General features: G+C 35.3%; 1 protein-coding gene across 4 annotated transcripts in view; it reads left to right on the forward strand.

Annotated features, from left to right (window-relative positions):
• The window catches only part of msrab (methionine sulfoxide reductase Ab), a 55673-nt gene that overhangs the window by 25961 nt on the left and 11266 nt on the right, over positions 1 to 18446 (forward strand). For 2 of the 4 annotated variants that reach the window (XM_051867472.1, XM_051867474.1), the window contains exon 6: positions 5179 to 6292. In XM_051867472.1, coding sequence (XP_051723432.1) covers positions 5179 to 5352 — 174 coding nt within the window. In that variant the 3' untranslated portion in view covers positions 5353 to 6292. Of the gene's footprint in view, positions 1 to 5178; positions 6293 to 14614; positions 14755 to 14976; positions 15032 to 17412; positions 17652 to 18355; positions 18445 to 18446 lie in introns of those variants that run through there. The other 2 variants (XR_007925841.1, XR_007925842.1) reach the window with 2 other exon arrangements.

The raw sequence follows: 18446 nt of genomic DNA on the forward strand, positions 1-18446 counted from the left end.
GCAGATTTCATTTTCCAACAGGACTTGGCACCTGCACACAGTGCCAAAGATACCAGTACCTGGTTTAAGGACCATGGTATCCCTGTTCTTAATTGGCCAGCAAACTCGCCTGACCTTAACCCCCTAGAAAATCTATGGGGTATTGTGAAGAGGAAGATGCGTTATGCCAGACCCAACAATGCAGAAGAGCTGAAGGCCACTATCAGAGCAACCTGGGCTCTTATAACACCTGAGCAGTGCCACAGACTGATCGACTCCATGCCACGCCGCATTGCTGCAGTAATTCAGGCAAAAGGAGCCCCAACTAAGTATTGAGTGATGTACATGCTCATACTTTTCATGTTCATACTTTTCAGTTGGCCAAGATTTCTAAAAATCCTTTCTTTGTATTGGTCTTAAGTAATATTCTAATTTTCTGAGATACTGAATTTGGGATTTTCCTTAGTTGTCAGTTATAATCATCAAAATTAAAAGAAATAAACATTTGAAATATATCAGTCTGTGTGTAATGAATGAATATAATATACAAGTTTCACTTTTTGAATGGAATTAGTTAATAAATCAACTTTTTGATGATATTCTAATTATATGACCAGCACCTGTATATTAGTGCTGTCAATCGATTAAAAAAATGAACTAATTAATCGCACATTTTTTTCTGTAAATAATCATGATTAATCGCGATTAAAAAGGTTTTTTTTTTGTAATAATTTCAGTTACTCTCCAAATTAACGTAGAAACAAAAGACAGTATATTTTAAATATTTGTTTAATGGCATCTTTTTGTGAATGAAGGCCAGTATTACTGATACTATTACTGGTACTGATGTCTCTATGAAACTGAAATTGTTAAACATTAATTATAGACATTCAACATTACAGTATAACTAAAAGCTATCATTTTTTTTTTTGGCTTTAAAAAATAACTTTTGATTTAAGTGAACTTAAAACAATCTTCCCATAAACCCATTATAATAAATGTCATATTTACCTAGGCTATACGACATTCGACATTCACAGACAATGCGTTCTCGTTTGTCTTATGACGATTGAATGGTTTAAAAGCATTTGCGTGAATAAGAGCTTGATCATATAATGTAACGCTAGACAAATTACGACGGAAAAAACGGATGCTGCGTTAATTGCATTAAAAAAATCTTTAATGCGTTAAACTGAAAAAAAAAATAATAATCGCCTGCGTTAATGCGTTAATGACAACACTAATAAATATATATATATATATATATATATATATTAGTGCATGTCTGCCCAATTCATCCATTTATTCTCCTCCCTTTATTTAGCAAGAACACTTTTAAAAAACACTTTTTTATTATTATTTTTAAAGGAGTCTCATGCTCACCAAGGCTGCAATTATTTGATCGAATACAGGGGGAAAAAATTGTAATATTTTATTAATAGTTTATTCCTATGGTGGCAAAGCTGAATTTTCAGCAGTCATTACTCCAGCCTTTAGTGTTACATAATATGCTGATTTGATGCTCAAGAAACATTTCTTAAAACTGTTGTGCTGCTTAATATTTTTGTGGAAACAGTGATACTTTTTTCAGGATTCTTTGAATAGAAAGTTCAAAAGAACGGCATTTATTTGAAACCAAAATCTTTTGTAACATTGTTTTTCTGTCACTTTTGATAAATTTAATACATCCTTGATGAATAAAAGTATAATAAAAATAAAACAGACTATTGAGTTGCCTAAATAACAATCAGTATTTGATTATATATGAGAACTGATGTTGTCTGTGTAAATAATATTACAAATAAATATTTCTAGAAATTCTATAATTCTATAGTTTGCAATGTGTGTGTGTTCACTACTCACTGCTCCTAATGTGTGTGCACTAACTTGGATGGGTTAAATGCAGAGGACAAATTCACATCTTCACGTCATTTTCACTTCACTAGAAATTCTATATGGCATGTGAATGTTGTACAGTTGGTGATATGACCTGAAACCTGAAGGCTTTTGTATGGAACGAATGGCTCCAGATTGCATGAAATCTATTTTAAATATGTTTATTAAAAGGGCAACACATCTCCTAGACTTTATAGCTCTTCCCTGCAGTTGATGCTTGTGCTTCTCTCCTCATCCTTCTCTCTCTGAGGGCAGAGCGAATCTGAAGTGGTTTCGAAGAACGGCTTGGTTACATAAGCAGCGGTGATGAGATTAGACATGTTAGCCCAGAGTCTTGTTAAAATATTGAGAAATGTGCGTGTGTGTTTGCGTCCGTCATACTATGGAAAAGCACAGCTGATTGTCTCAAATTTGAAGAGGGACACCGAAATGAAAGATAGACATGATGAGTGTGAAGAGATTGATGAGCCCTTTTTAAGGACTCTTCCATTAGGTCAAATTCAGGTGATGAATCAGACACCGACATCGCACGCAGACGGGAAATGAATTATTAGCACCCGTTGAGAGTTGCACTCCATCAGAGTCTCCCAAAACTCTGCCATCAGTGAGGGCAGTCAGGGAGAAGGAAAAGGACGAAAACACTCTTTTAAACGCTGTGGCTGAGGAGGGGAGGGGTGCTGTAATAAAATGTAGGAATTTGCAGAACATCAAAGAGTTTTTATTCAGTAGTGAAAGAGAGCGAGACGCAGGAAGATAGAGTGGAGGTACAATTGTGCTGCAGTGAAGCACTTTCTCAGAGGAGTTATTTTGGGGATTTGAATAGAAGTTTATGAATTTTCTTTGTTCATCTGCTTGTGTTATGCTGCAGACATCAACATTTTATTTATTTTTTATTTTTTTATGGATATGTTATGTTTTTTTTCATGGCCCATATTAAATAATGTGGGGATATGACTTTTTTAAAGAAAAAGTCAATGCACAAATGGGATGAAAAATTATTTTAATGTCAAAATTTACATTATGTATTATAATATCTACATTTTTCATCTTTTTTACACTTCAATGCTATTGTTATTCTCACTTAAAAATGTTATCAGTCTTTTATCAATATTTTTTTTTTTTTTGTAAAATGTAAGATTTTGTATGTAAAAAGCATTTTTTTATGAAATGAATAGACCATATTGATATAAAACCCACTTGTGTCTTTTTAATTCATCATTATTTTCTTTAGTCTTGTTTTTGTTTGTTCCCTTTTTAACCCATGTAAATACAAACAAAAAAAAGTCTTATGTAAAATGCTTTTTAGCTGACATCAACCCGATCCAGTTTTCACAATCCAATCCATTTCCGATGGATAAAATCCCATCCTATTTTTTCCTCCTGGTGGAATATCCTGTTTTATTGTGAAATACATTAGTTTATGAAAAACAAAATGGGTTTTGAATGGTGTTTGAATGCAGCTTTTAATCATTTCGACCATGTTACCAGATTCTGATAATGAAAAGGGCCATGTAAAAATCATAAATGTTGTAATAACTGCCCTAAATAGACACGGTAAATAGACACAAAATGCTGTTTCCTAGCTCAGGTTCCCAAGAGCGCTCCATCTAAAAAACAAAATCTCTCTCTCTCTCTGTTCCATGTCATGTAATCTCAAACACATAGACGCTCATGCTCTCACACTTTGATCTGTCTCCTCTTACAGGTCACATGACCCTCCGCTGTCTTATTCCCTCTCACAAAATGCAGGAACAGCCAAGTATGACAAAATGGATTCCTGACTATATCTCATGCACATAGACACACACACACACACACACACACACACACTCATGCTTACATGCAAACTAAACATGCGTGGAGAACAGCCTTGGCCTATACACTGTTTTTTTTTTTTACATTATGCTGTTGTGCTCTTGTATGTTTTAGCCTAAAGTGAATCACACATGTGTATATATAGATGTGTATATATACACCTACACATGCTTTTCTATTTGTGCAGCAGAACTTTGTAGCTTCTGATATATGGAAGGTGCTGTAGTTTTTAGCAGAGACTCTAAACAAGAAACGACAAGCTTGCTAGCTAAGCTAAAACACTGTCACAGTTTCTATATTCTGTTTTTTTGCAGCATAGCTTTTTAGTTCATAGAAAGCTGGACAAATAATAACATGAGCATGAGTGTGTTTGAGGATGCAGAAACATTATTTGAATCATCAGAGTCACATGAAGCATATTCAGATATGCAAATGATTATGTATATCTCTCTCTCCTTGCCTCCTCCCCCCCCTCTCTCTCTCTCTCTCTCTTTTCTTGACTGTCCACAGAAATGTTCTCCTCCACTGGAGAGACACAGACCACTGAGCTTTGACAGCGCCAACTTTCTGACACCATATCCACACACACACATACAATTTTCCAGAATTTACACTTCCTCTGCTTTTAATGTACACCATTTAAAATAATTTGCTCAATTTAAAGGTTAATAAACAGGGCTCAACAATGAAGATTTTTTTCTGTAATTTAGATTTGTACTTGACTCTCCAATATGGGCCTAGCCCAAGAAATTAATTAGTTAATTAAGAATTTTTGGGTATTTTTAGAAAAATATTCTTAATTTTGTCAGAGGCATTAATTTATTTAAGAATAGAGAAAACCGATGTGCTCTATAGAACCACAGAAAAATGTAGCTTTTAATAATTTTTACCATGTTAGTGGATTCTGTTAATTAAAAGGGCAGTGTAATAATCATAAATCTATTAATAACGTCCTAAATGAACTGAATTAATTAATGTTGGCTTTATCTTGTTGTACAGTTATCTTTATTTTTGTTTATGTCCAGGCTGTTAGGATATCAGGATGTTAGGGTGCACATGCAGCCTCTTTTGTTAAACATTAAATCAAAAGCGGAGTAAATGCAGCAGACTTCTGTCACCACCTAGTGACTGAGATCTGAAACTACATACAATTTAAAAAGGACAGTTGTAATGGCTCAAAGCCAGCACAATAATTCTTTCCTCTCTTTCTTTCTGTTATAGAGACATGTGAGCTTTAAAAATACTGTGATTGATGTTCAAAGGTCTTTTGTTCTCTATGTTTGTGCTAGTACCACCTAAAGCAATTTTCTGCTGTTGAAGTTCAGATGTGACCCCTAGAGGGAGACAGAACTTCATTCATGTCCCTTTTAAAGAGTTTTGGACACACAAAAAGGAGTTGCTTCTCCCTAGACAGCGATCACATTTACCCTCTTGATATCAAGAATGTGTCATCATTTACCGTCTCTTTCTCTGCTCTTCCTCTGCTAGGCCCTGACAAGAAAAGGCCTGGGTGAGATCACCACAGAGATCCGAGAGCACACTGATTTTTACTATGCTGAAGACTACCACCAGCAATATCTGCAAAAGGTGCCTAAAGGATACTGTGGGTTAAAGGGCACTGGTGTCACCTGTTCTTTTGGAGAAAAGAAAGATGAACTGTGACTCAGGACACACAGACATACTTGTCTTCTGATTTAAAGGGATATTTCACCCAAAAATGAACACAATTATGGTCATAATTTACTCACCCTCATGTCGTTCCAAACTGTATGACTTTCTTTCTGAGAATATTCTTCTGTATAGCAGGGTTATCGTTATCTAAAACTAAAACCATAACAAAACAGTTCATCACTTGAAATAAAATAATCTTGAACTGAATTTTAATAAAATATTAAAAACCTTTTTATTTCAGCTGCCAAACATTTCTCATTTTGTTAAGCTTCATTTAGTTAACTTGAAGTACTAAATTATTTAAAAATCTGAAAAAGCTAAAACTGAAAATTTAACCTTAAAAATCCAGTTTTTAATGTTGTTTATATGTCTATGTGGTGATTTTTAATATGCTTTAAGACAAACCATGTGCAAATTCATAAGTCAACACAATTGCTGAACCAAAGACAGACTCAAAAATGTGGTTTGAAACCACGCCTGTTTCTTACCATCTCAAACATGTAACCAACCCCATCAAAGTGTGGTGTACATATAACAATATAGTGGGTGAATTATGTATATGATGTATATTACAATGTAATGATGAACTATATAGCTTTCTCCACTGACTTTCTATGATGCTCAAAGCGCTTCTAAAGATGCTGATTTTTAGAAGGCAGCTGTCTGACTCTGAGATGATGAACGGGAACATAGTTTGTGTAACATTAGCAACACATTATTAGCTGTTTGATAATGTAGTCAAGCCAAAGGCTAATCATATTAATTACCATTATGTGTCCGACATTGTAGAGTGTGATACATAAAACGCATTACCATTATGATACATTGACTTGTAGACGAGCCCGTATAATTTGTTCCTTCTCTTCTTCTAAACCAGTTTCTGGTTCAAACATAAAGTATATGGATGAATTAAACCAACGTTTCCATTTGCCATTGTGTAGCGTTTACTAAAGTTGACCGAGTGGATCAGGTAGTCTGAACTGGTGTGATAAAGTGGGGTGGGGACTAATTTGCATATTCATGAATCCAGGTATACTAAATGAAGCAAGGTGTAGAGTTAAATTCAAGCTATTTTAAGACATGAAGAAATTATTTTCAAAGGAAAAAACATTTAAATATGCCATTTTGGTTATTAAAGATGAGTTTTATAGACATTTACTATATAGACATTTAAAAAGAACAAAAACTAATATAAAAATAAAATATAATTCAAAATATTAACAAAAACTATAATAGCATATCAATGATACTAAAATAGCACTGCTATAAAGTGATGGTCACTTATTTTCAGGCAGTTACAATAAATTGGGACTATAGATTTAAAGCTTTAAAAAGGAGGACACAGTTTCTCACCCAAAACTATTGTATGGTATGACTTCAGAAGAATAATGTGCACTAATCATATGGACTATTTCACTGTGCTTTTGTGTCCTTTTTGTAAAGCTTGAAAGCTTCCTTTTTGTGTCATGACAGAAATTCAAACCTTTTTCATTTTCAGATGAATTACTCTTTTAACATTGAGTGCTGTTTTGCAAGAGTATTATGTGATCCATGTATAAAATGGCACATAATATGTGTAGTATGTATGTATGTACAAATGGATTTTCCTGACAAAATGTTGATGGTTTAAGTTGGAGCTGTAAAGCTAGCAGCAACCTTCTTCCAGTGATATTTCCTGAAGCTAAATCTGTCACACTGTCTGTTTTAGAGCATCTGCTCTTTGGCTGCCTTGTGCTCTGGCCAATCGCTGATCTCTATGGACATTATAGTACTGCAGAATTCTAATACATCACCCCCTGATTTAAAATACTAATTACAAATTCTGCCTCATGGTAACATGCATTACAACGCTTGCTTTGTGAAATCTGGAGCTTTCATGACCCTTCAGGAAGGCGTACATAAGACTGTTTACCTAACAATTTAGCTTGTAGCTTATCCCAGTGTCCATTATTCAGGAAAAATTCAACAATATATTTTTTTTTTCTTTATCAAGTTGCACATGTAATGTCTGTGTACCACTAGGAGGCAGCACATGTAAATGTTAAAAGCATACCTCTGAATAAATCTACAATAGGTTAAGGCAAGTGTGGAATTTCTGTGCCCCTGGCAGCACCAAACAGAACTGCAGAAATGACTAGAAAAGGGAGATTTGACATTGCTTTCCAAAGGCTTTTAAAGGTCATTTAGGCCTTAGTTTGAATGCATGGGTAGTTTGAAGAAAGACTTGAAAGCTGGAAAATGTGTGGTTGCTAGGGCGTTGGTAGGCAGTTGGTTTCTAGATGGTTGGTACGTTTTTTTGGGTGGGTGCGGGGGCATTTTAGGTGATGTAGCCTGAAACCTTTAGGAGGAGTTAGATTAGATCTTGTGTTTAAAAACAAAAACAAGTTTTGTACTATAACAATAAATTTAAAAAAAAATTCAAAACATTGGACTCCACTGAATTTCATAGTATGGGCAAAAGAAAAAAAGAAAAAAGACATTTTTCAAAATTTATTTTTTGTGTTCCACAAAACAGGAAGTCATACAGTTTTGGCACAAGTTGATAGTGAATAAATGATGACAATTCTCATTTTGGTGTGAGCTATACATACTTGCTTTAAGTGGGTTATTGTAAATATGTTGGTTTCACACCTCAGCTCTGGTATGTTCCACACATGAGTCAGCTGCTCATTTTAGAAAATGAAAAAGAGCTTGACAATAAGCTGAATCTGCTGACTGGCCTGACTAGATCCGCCGGATAATTATATGTTAATCTATCCGACTTAAGCAGCGGTAACTGTGCTTGTTTACCTCCACGTTAAAGGGTTAGTTCACCCAAAAATGAAAATTCTGTCATTAATTACTCACCCTCATGTTGTTCTACACCCGTAAGACCTTCGTTCATATTCGGAACACAAATTAAGATCTGTTTTGATGAAATCTGAGAGCTTTCCGTCCCTCTGTTGAGAACTACGCAACTGACATTTTGAGGCTTCAAAAAGTTTATAAGGAGATCGTTAAACTAATCCATATGAATCGAGTTGTTTAGTCCAAATATTCTGAAGAGGTTCAATCACTTTATATGATGAACAGATTGAATTTAGGCTTTTATTCACATATAAACATTGATCAGCGAACATAAACAGAAGCTCAACCGAACCTGCTTGGCGGGCGAGAACCTCTTCTGGAAGCTCAAACTTGATGCGTAACACATGAGAATGAATCTCATTGGTTCTCGCACGTCAAGCAAACATGCTTAAGCTTCTGTTTACAACAACTGATGTGTGAGTTGATGAATGTTTATATGCAAATAAAAGCCTAAATTAAATCTGTTCATCATATAAAGCAATCGAGTCTCTTCAGAAAATTTGGACTAAACCGCTCAATTCAAATGGATTAGTTTTACGATCTCTTTATGAACTTTTTGAAGCGTCAAAGTGGTAGTTGTAGCTGTCAGTGGAGGGACAGAAAGCTCTTAGATTTCATTTAAAATATCTTCATTGGTGTTCAGAAGATGAACGAAAGTCTTGAACGAAACGACATGAGGGTGAGTAATTGACAGAATTTTCATTTTTGGGCGAACTATCCCTTTAAGTTGAATTTGAAGTACTAATGGACTGGGCCAGACTTTGAGTGAAGTTTGAGTGTTATCTCTGACATGGAGTTCTAAAACAAAGACTGTGTGCTCTAAAACTGGTTTGAGGGGTTGTAGAACCGTCAGAATGGAGGATTCTGGAAGTCTCATGTGGTGTGTTGTTGTCTGCTCCTCAGCTGATGATGTCACTGTTATCTGTCATCTCTGGCTGTGTCTCTGGGATGAGACGCATACATGATTCACACAGCACCTGTATGAGCAGACAAATTTCTGGGAAATGATACATTCATCTTCACACTCCCACATGTGTGCTATATGCACCTACCTGTGTTTTCACCGCCAGACATACATAGGGGTTACATAAACACATTTCTGCTATGTATGTTATACACAAACATTGGCGAAGGTCAGATTACCAAGATCTTTTTATACAACTTCTTTCGTTTTTTTCCCCCTCATTTTTACACTTAAGTCACACTTAACAATGGCTGAATTATGATAGACTTGTATATATCGCTATATAGTATTTTTATACTATATTGTCAGTTTTTGTGGTTTTTATACTATACTTTTTGTATATTTTATATTATACATATCATATATGTATTTTAACTCGTCCCTCTTTTTCTTAAAAAAAAGCTAAATTTGAAGTAATGGTGAAGTACTTCCAATGGAAGTGAATGGGGCCAATCCATAAATGTTAAAATATGTTTCAAAAGTATATTCACAAGAAGTAATTTGTGCGTTAACATGATTTGAGTGTGACAAAATCGCTTACTTACCATTTATGTAAAGTTGCATCCAATTTTACAACATCATTGGCATGATAACAGAATGCCTAAAACCCTGATAATCATAAACAAATTAAAATGTGAACAACTTTACAGCTCAAATAACGCACAAGTTCAACAGAAGAATTTGTGTGAAAATTGACTTAACATTTCTCCAAAATGCTCAAAAAATTGGCCCTATTCACTTTAATTTTTTAAGAAATCCAATTACTTTTTCTGTGGTTATCAACAACATGCCACAAATGTTGTCAATGAGCTTAACATGTATTGAAATACTATGTCCAGTACAGCCGCAAATATACCAACATATGCACACAGGTGTGGTGGCATGTTCATTGAACCAGACACACACATGCGCATGTACGCACACACCCTGACACACTGACAAATCTAGAAAAAGCTTTTTTGTTGACCGCAGTCTGATTTCCTCTGCTCTATTTTCTCTTTTCTTTTCTTTTTTCTCTTTGTGTCTATCTCTTCCTGACACCTGTGTGTAGGTGTGGACCGTGCTGCAGGTGCTCTCTTTCTCTCTCTCTCTCTCTCTCTCTCTCTCTCTCTTTTACTTTCTCTGTCTGTCTGTCTCTGTCTCTCTCTCTCTCTCTCTCTCTGTCTCTTCCTCCCCTTTCCCCCCTTTATGAGGTTATTTTGGTATGATGGAGATATTTTTTGCATTTATGCACATGTTTCTCTCTGGCTTGTATGTGCCACATCGCTATAAAAATCAGCTTGACTCTGGGTATGTCCCCTTGTGGTTACTGCTGCTTGCCTATCAGATTGATCAGCGGCTGTTTCTTCAAACTGAAAAAGTGTGTTGCTGGAAAAACGGCCTCACTTGCATCTCAGTGAAATGAACTATATGTGGGACAGCAGTTTAGCTCTCTTTATCTCTTTATGTGGCTGATAGTGTACAGACAGGGTCCATTAAGAAAATCAAGGAAAAATTGGCATTATATTATGTGCTGTGTTGTGATATGTGTTGTGATGTTGTGTTATGTTTGGTTATACACTGTGAAATGTTATATGTTGTTCTGTTTTTGTGATGTTATACTAGGTTATGTGTTGCTATTTGTTGTGTTTTGTTTTGTTTTATGTTATGTTATATGCTGTGTTGTGTTATTGTGTTATGTTATATGTTGTTCTGTGTTTTTGTAATGTTATTTACTTTGTTGTGTTATGATGCATTATGTTTTGGTATACTGTGTTGTGTTGTGATTTGTTATGTTGTGTTATGTTACATATTGTGATGTGTTATGTTACATGTTTTGTGATGTTATGTTGTGATTGTTTTTGTTGCGTTATGTTATGTTATGTTATGTTATGTTAAATGCTATGTTATATGCTATTATATGTTACGTTATGTTACGTTATATGTTATGTTGTGTTATATATGTTATATGTTATGTTATATGTTGTGTTATATATTATGTTATATGTTGTGTTATATGTTGTGTTATATGTTATGTTATGTGTTATGTTATATGTTACGTGTTATGTTACGTGTTATGTTACGTGTTACGTTGCGTGTTATGTTACGTGTTATGTTACGTGTTATGTTATATGTGATAGTAAAGTAGGCCATTTTTTGAGGAATATCCATGTCAGAAAGTGGCCTAATTAATCAGAGTTCACCCTATAATTATTATTAATTTTTAAATTATGTTGATGTTTTATAAGACGTCAACTGTTTCAAAAAAGCACAGTGACTGTTACACATCTTCTAAAAACCAACTAAGTCTTTTTTTAAGAACTCCAGAACTTAATGTGGTGACATATTCCTAAAATTGACATCTTTGTTTTTGTGGTCACGCTAGACCTAAATGATTCTGAGACGGCGAGTTTCATTATGTGTTTACATATATATATATATATATATATATATATATATATATATATATATATATATACACACACACATACACACTCATACATATAAGGACTAATAATATATCCTAAAAATATATTGGCAGGTGAGGCCAAAAGTTAATTTTGGACCTTGTTTACAAAAGATCGGCTACTCTTTCTCTTCTCTGTGTCTGTATTATTCCTCCCTCTGTCTCTCTTTCTGTCTCTGATCATATTGGTGACTTTGTGCAACAGTATGAAGGCAGTGAGTGTGACAGAGCCAAACTGTCCAGGTGCAAGTGTCTGACTCCTCCCTCTCACTTACACACACACTTCTGCACAGGATGAAGACACTCGGCAGTTATTTCTGTGTTTCCTGTCTTGGGTCTCTCTCACACACACACAGGTGCAGTGGAGAGTCACTCAGTGATGAGGCCACCAGCCAGTCACATGCACGTGTGTTGCGACCGGACACGATGACACACTTTGATATTCCCCTCCCACCCCCAGAGAGAGTGTGTGTGTGTGTGTGTGTGTGTAAGAGAGACAGAGATGGAGAAGGGTGGGTGGGTGGTGCTGTTACTACAGGGGCAAAGGTCAGAAATCCCTATAAGGGGAGATGTGTAGAACAGAAGAAAAAAATAAAGGCGGAGAGAATGTGAGAGAGGGAGAGACACCGGTGCTCCACACCGCCCACATGCCGCAGATGTGCTGCCCGGAGAACAGTGAAGCTTACTGGGCAGCACAGAGACAGCAGTGTGCCCTCAACACACACACACATACGCGCTCTCGCGACCAGGCGTGATTGCTCCATTAGGAGGTTTCTCAGCTGTGGCCGTTTCTCACACACTCACATACAGCTGCGAACACACAATTATAGCCTACTTTGACCCTCACGCACAGACGCTCGCTCGCTTACGCACAGACGCACCTTTGAGTCTATAGTTCACATCCCCATCAGACCCCTGAGTGTTTTCAGAGAGGCCACAGGCACGTATAAAGCTTTTTGTAGCTCATTTAGGTCAACCAAACTCTCTGTCCACTGCTATCACACGTCAACTGATGAGTAAACAGGAAGAAGAAATGTGTGATAGATATCAGTGTGTTCTGGTTCACTTAATCTCATTAGAACATCAGCAAACTCTTTAGATCTTAGATAAAACTCAGTTCTGGACTTTTCAGCTGACTTCTAAAAGGAAAAGGAGTTTTCAGGCAGAGAACCTTCATCTTTTTAGTTGCAATAATGCTCTTTGCAAAAGAGAATTTTAACTGCTTAGACCAATGATTCTCAACCACAGGGCCTCAAGATGACTTTAAATTATTTCAAATAAAGAGCAACTAAAAATCAAGATATTTATTTTTTAATTCTTTTTTCAAATTTTTTTTTTTCTTTTCCTTTTTCTTTAAAGAATTATACAAGTGTGAGACCTGGAAAAGTCATGTAAATTTAAAAAAAACCTCCATAGGAATTGTTATACATTTTATGAATATACATTTTTCTAGTTATGGCAAGTTCTAAATTATTTTATCATGTAGAAATTGTGAGTAAAAATTGTTCCTTAAAGGGTTAGTTCACCCAAAAGTCATTAATTGCTCACCCTCATGTCGTTCCACACCCGTAAGACCTTCGTTCATCTTCGGAACACAAATTAAGATATTTTTGATAAAATCCGATGGCTCAGTGAGGCCTGCATTGACAGCAAGTTAATTTACACTTTCAAACACAGAGAAAGGTACTAAAACATATTTAAAACAGTTCATGTGACTACAGCGGTTCAACCTTAATGTTATGAAGCGATGAGAATACTTTTTGTGCGCCAAAAAAGCAAAATAACGACTTTATTCAACAATATCTAGTGATGGGCGATTTCAAAACACTGCTTCATGAAGCTTCGAAGCTTTACGAATCTTTTGTTTCGAATCAGTGTTTCGGAGCGCGTATCAAACGATCAAACTGCCAAAGTCTTGTGATTTCAGTAAACGAGGCTTCGTTACATCATAAGTGTTTCGAAATTTCAATGGTTCACGTGACTTTGGCAGTTTGATACACGCTCCGAACCTCTGATTCAAAACAAAAGATTTGTAAAGCTTTGAAGCTTCATGAAGCAGTGTTTTGAAATCCCCCTTTACTTGATATTGTTGAATAAAGTCATTATTTTGTTTTTTTGGCACGCAAAAAGTATTCTCGTCGCTTCATAACATTAAGGTTGAACCATTGTAGTCACATGAACTGTTTTAAATATGTCTTTAGTACCTTTCTGGGCATTTGAAAGTGTAAATTAACTTGCTGTCAATGCAGACCTCACTGAGCCATCGGATTTTATCAAAAATATATATATTTTGTATATGTATATTTTTTGGACAATGGGGGGCCTTGGAGTCAAAAAGGTTGAGAACCACTGAAAGTTTTATTGCTCAAAAGTCAAAACAAAAATTAATCCAACATGTTTATTCAATGATAGTGTAATATCCTTTGGCATAAACCCAATCCACTGTTCTGGTGACTGATTCATGTAGCCTACATCTTTCCAGAAAAGGATGTTCAATCAGAAGGAAAAACACTCATTCAGTTTCACTCTAGTATGAACTTTGTCTTAGATGTTTCTTCTAAAATGAAAATGAAAATGTCCCTTTAATAGAAGTTCTTGTATTTTTTTCATGAGTGGCTCCCTTTCAATTCATGAGTGTGAATAGGGCTTGAATAAGCCGAATGTCACGTGAACAAACAGGAAAACAGTTTTCATTGCATCCGCTTGTCGGAAAAAGTGTTAACAGTGGTACTAACTGCCGGCGATATCTATGGACTTCAGATAACTTAGCTAGTTCTTTTTATTGTTGGTGTTTTATTCGATTGAAATATATAAATGTTAGTGAGAAGAAGAAAAAAATTAGATGTCAGTCTGCATATGCGATGGACATTGGTTATGCTCATTTTTGCTTGCATCTTTGAAGGCACCTTGAGTAAAACGACATTATATTTAAAGCACATACAATAGACTTGAACCAGATGCAATGTGACATTTTTTTTTTCTTTCTTTTTTTCCAGAATACTAAGCTTGTGGCGCATAACCCCCAGTTGAATTCAATTGGCCACACCTGACAGGAAGTTGAAATGGACAGGAAGGGGAAGTTGATTTATCAAACTTCAAGACTTGTTCAAAACTTTTAAGCAAGCCAGTATTCAAGGTTTGTCTTGTCTGATTTTCTTAGAAAAATTTAAAATTACAGTTATATGATGTTCAATTAATTGTAATTCTACTTTCTTACATTAAAATAAAAGGCATTCTTGTTCTGAATAGCACTACCCTGAAAGAAACTAAATAAATCTTTATTGACCTTATTTTGATCTTAGTAAATTGGCAAATCTGATTTGAGTTTCTGAGTTGTTGATCTCTTCTAAATCTCCAGAAGAGACAAATGTGACATTACTGATGTCTTCTTCTCAGGAGAAAAAACAAGAAATGTAAGTAATCTCTATTTGCTCTCCCTAATCTCATTGTTACTAGGAAAAACACTTGCGATATTAAGTAGGCCTCATTTGTGATTTGTCTTTCCTGTGGGTGGGGCTTATATGAGACTGCAAATCTTCAGGTGTGTGATGATCTGTAGGTGTTGTTTTGTGTCGTGCTCGAGCTGAAAAGAAGATTTGTTTTTCAGCAGATCTCAAACTTGGGCATCCTGTTGTTGTGCGATCTGCTGTAGCCCAGCAAAAGGTATCAAGAAGTTAATATCAGTACAAAGAAGAGATGTTGTTTTTACTGCGGTTAAACAGGGCTCTTTCACTGCACACACACTCACTGCAGCAGGCCGCAGAGCGCAGTATGCAATACTGCGTGGGCGAACCTCACTGTAGCTTTTAACTGCGTGGGACAGACAAATGCATCTGTATCTGTACGTGTACATGTATAGGTGTGTGTGCGTGTGTGTGTGTGTGTGTATGTGTTTCTGTGCGAAGGACAGGTTGAGGACGGGTGCAGAAAGTGTATTTCTCCAAAACAGCATCTTACTTTGCCCCACAGTGACTCATTTCCAGTTGCTTTTGCTCTGCACCTTGCCGCCTTTATGCACACACACATACACACGCACACATTTACATAGCTAATGAGCATGTACAGACTTCTATTGTTTTACATAAAGCTAACTAAAATTACTTTAGATTAACCCATCCCTAAATGCTAATCTTTATCCATGAATAATTGTTTTTCCAAATATCAGTCCCAAAATGATTTTGTTATATTTCATTAAACCCACAATCATGTAAAGGTCACATTTTAATCACTAGTTCTCACACACTCTTCTAATAATAGCCATTTCATTTCTGACACAATCCCACCCTTCAGTCATTGATAACGCTTTATCATAAGGTTCAGTTTATATTATGCCTTTATGTATCATAAACTAACAATGGACACATGTTTTACAGTACTTATTCTAGGCTAATGTTAGTTTACAAATAGACTTGTTTATTGTTAATTTATGTTCATTAATAATACATGAACTAATGTTAATTTATACAACTTGAAATGTTAAAACTGTATAAAGAAACTTTAACTTATAAGCTCATTTGTAAAGTGTCTCCCATTCATTTTGTATGTATACTCAATAAAAAAAACACAAGCACTTACACATGGGAAAGAATCACAAGAATCTACGTCTAGTTTCATCTACTTTAATACACTTGATTAGTCACTGATGAACTAGCCAAGATGGAATATGTGGAGTTTTTTCTGCTATTATTTGCTACACTGTTAAAAAATGATTAGTCGTTTAACTTGAAAAAGTACAAGTTACCAGGTTTCCTTAAAATTTTGAGTTCATTGAAATTAAAAATTTGAGTTAATACAATGAAGACTGGTTTAATATATAGAAACTCAAAATATTATGTTATCTGAACCACATTAATTATCTAAGTTGATCTAAGTTTAACAGTAAAAAAATGTTAAACATAGCTACCAGCACTACACTCTTAAAACATCTGAAAGCATTATCAAATTAGCCAAATATATTGAATAAACGAACATTTGCTGGGGATGTGTAGAACTTTGTGAATGACAAGTATGTGAAAATGTGTGAGGGACCTTCCTTATTGTGTCATCCGATGCTTGCAGGGAAAACCCAGCCATGACCTTTTCTATACAACCGTTGCAACTTCTCTTATGAAAGGGGACATCTAAGGTTTGAATGAAGGATATAAATATCTCTGAACTGAAAATTATAATGCTAATTATATATCACATAAAATAATGTCCAGATGATACCATCTTCCAGCTCTCATTCAATAGTGTCAGTGCAGTAAAAACAATAATACTGCTGAATATGAAGTGTCAACAGCTAAGCATTTGGAGGGAGGAGGAGTTGAAGCTGGCTATGGGGTCTGTGCAGAGGACTTGTCTGGTTCTCGTGGTTTTTGCTCATATATAATATATAACGTGATATATAATGGCCTGGCTTCACAGACAGGGCTTAGCCTAAGCCAGGATTAGGCTTTAGTTCAATTAGGATATTTAAGTAACTTTAATAAACGTACACAAGAAAAAACATTACTGTTGTGTATCTTGAGACAAAACAATGGCAGTGACATATTTTAAGATATGTCAGTACAAGTTACTTTCAGTTAAAACAGTTCAAACATGCATTTTAGTCTAGGACCAGCTTAAGCCTTGTATGTGAAACCGGGGGTATGATAAATAATTATTCTCCTAAAATCTTTTCTTTCTTTGTCTTACTGTCTGTCTTTCTCTCCCTCTGTTTATTTCTGGGAGCTCACCTATGGAAGCTCAGCTGTGTTTATTTTTCAGGCAGAGATCTTACTGATGAATGTTACCAACCTGGTTACTTTTACAGAATGATCGCCTCTCTTTTTGACTGATAAGACACAGGGAGGATAGGTTCATTGGGAGGAAACCACATTCGACATCTCTCCCATGCAGCTGCTCCCAGACACCCACTCTTCCTGCAGGAGTGCATGTCTGTGTTCAACAAAGAGTAAGTCTACATTTTTAAATTTAGACTTTAAAAAAGTCTAAAATGTTGTCCCTTAAAGCCTATTTCACTAAAAAAATAAAAATAAAAAAAAATAAGCAGTGTTCATGCCATCAGAACAATTTTCTTACAGTATTATAGAAATTTAAAGGTGCACTCAGTAATTATTTCCTTATTAAAATTTTACAAAGAATATCAATATTATTGAGAAATTTCTTTTTAAAAATATGTGGTACATAATGTACATTTACATGAGATTAAGACATTTAGTACACTCTAAAAAATGCTGGGTTAAAAAACAACCCAAGTTGGGTTGAAAATGGACAAATCAGTGGTTCGGAGTGTGTATAAAACTACCAAAGTCACGTGATTTTAGTAAACAAGGCTTTGTTACATCATAAGGGTTTTGAAATTTCAATGGTTCACCACTGGGGGCGTGACTTTGGCAGTATGATACGTGCTCTGAACCACTGATTCAAAACAAAAGATTCGTAAAGCTTTGAAGCATCATGAAGCAGTGTTTTGAAATTACCCATCACTAGATATTGTTGAATAAAGTCGTTATTTAGTTTTTTTGGTGCACAAAAAGTATTCTCGTCGCTTCATAACATTAAGGTTGAACCACTGTAGTCACATGAACTGTTTTAAACATGTCTTTAGTAGCTTTCTGGGCATCTGAAAGTGTTAATTATCTTGCTGTCAATGCAGGCCTCACTGAGCCATCGGATTTTATAAAAAATATCTTAATTTGTGTTCTGAATAATATTTTTACTACTTTTCTGGACCTTGAATGTGGTAATTTCAGGATAAAAAACCTCTCGGATCTCATCAACAATATCTTAATTTGTGTTCCAAAGATGAACGAAGGTCTTACGGGTGTGGAACGACATGAGGGT

Source organism: Ctenopharyngodon idella, chromosome 17 (assembly GCF_019924925.1).
Source record: "Ctenopharyngodon idella isolate HZGC_01 chromosome 17, HZGC01, whole genome shotgun sequence".
In the NCBI taxonomy this organism is placed as follows: Eukaryota; Metazoa; Chordata; class Actinopteri; order Cypriniformes; family Xenocyprididae; genus Ctenopharyngodon; species Ctenopharyngodon idella.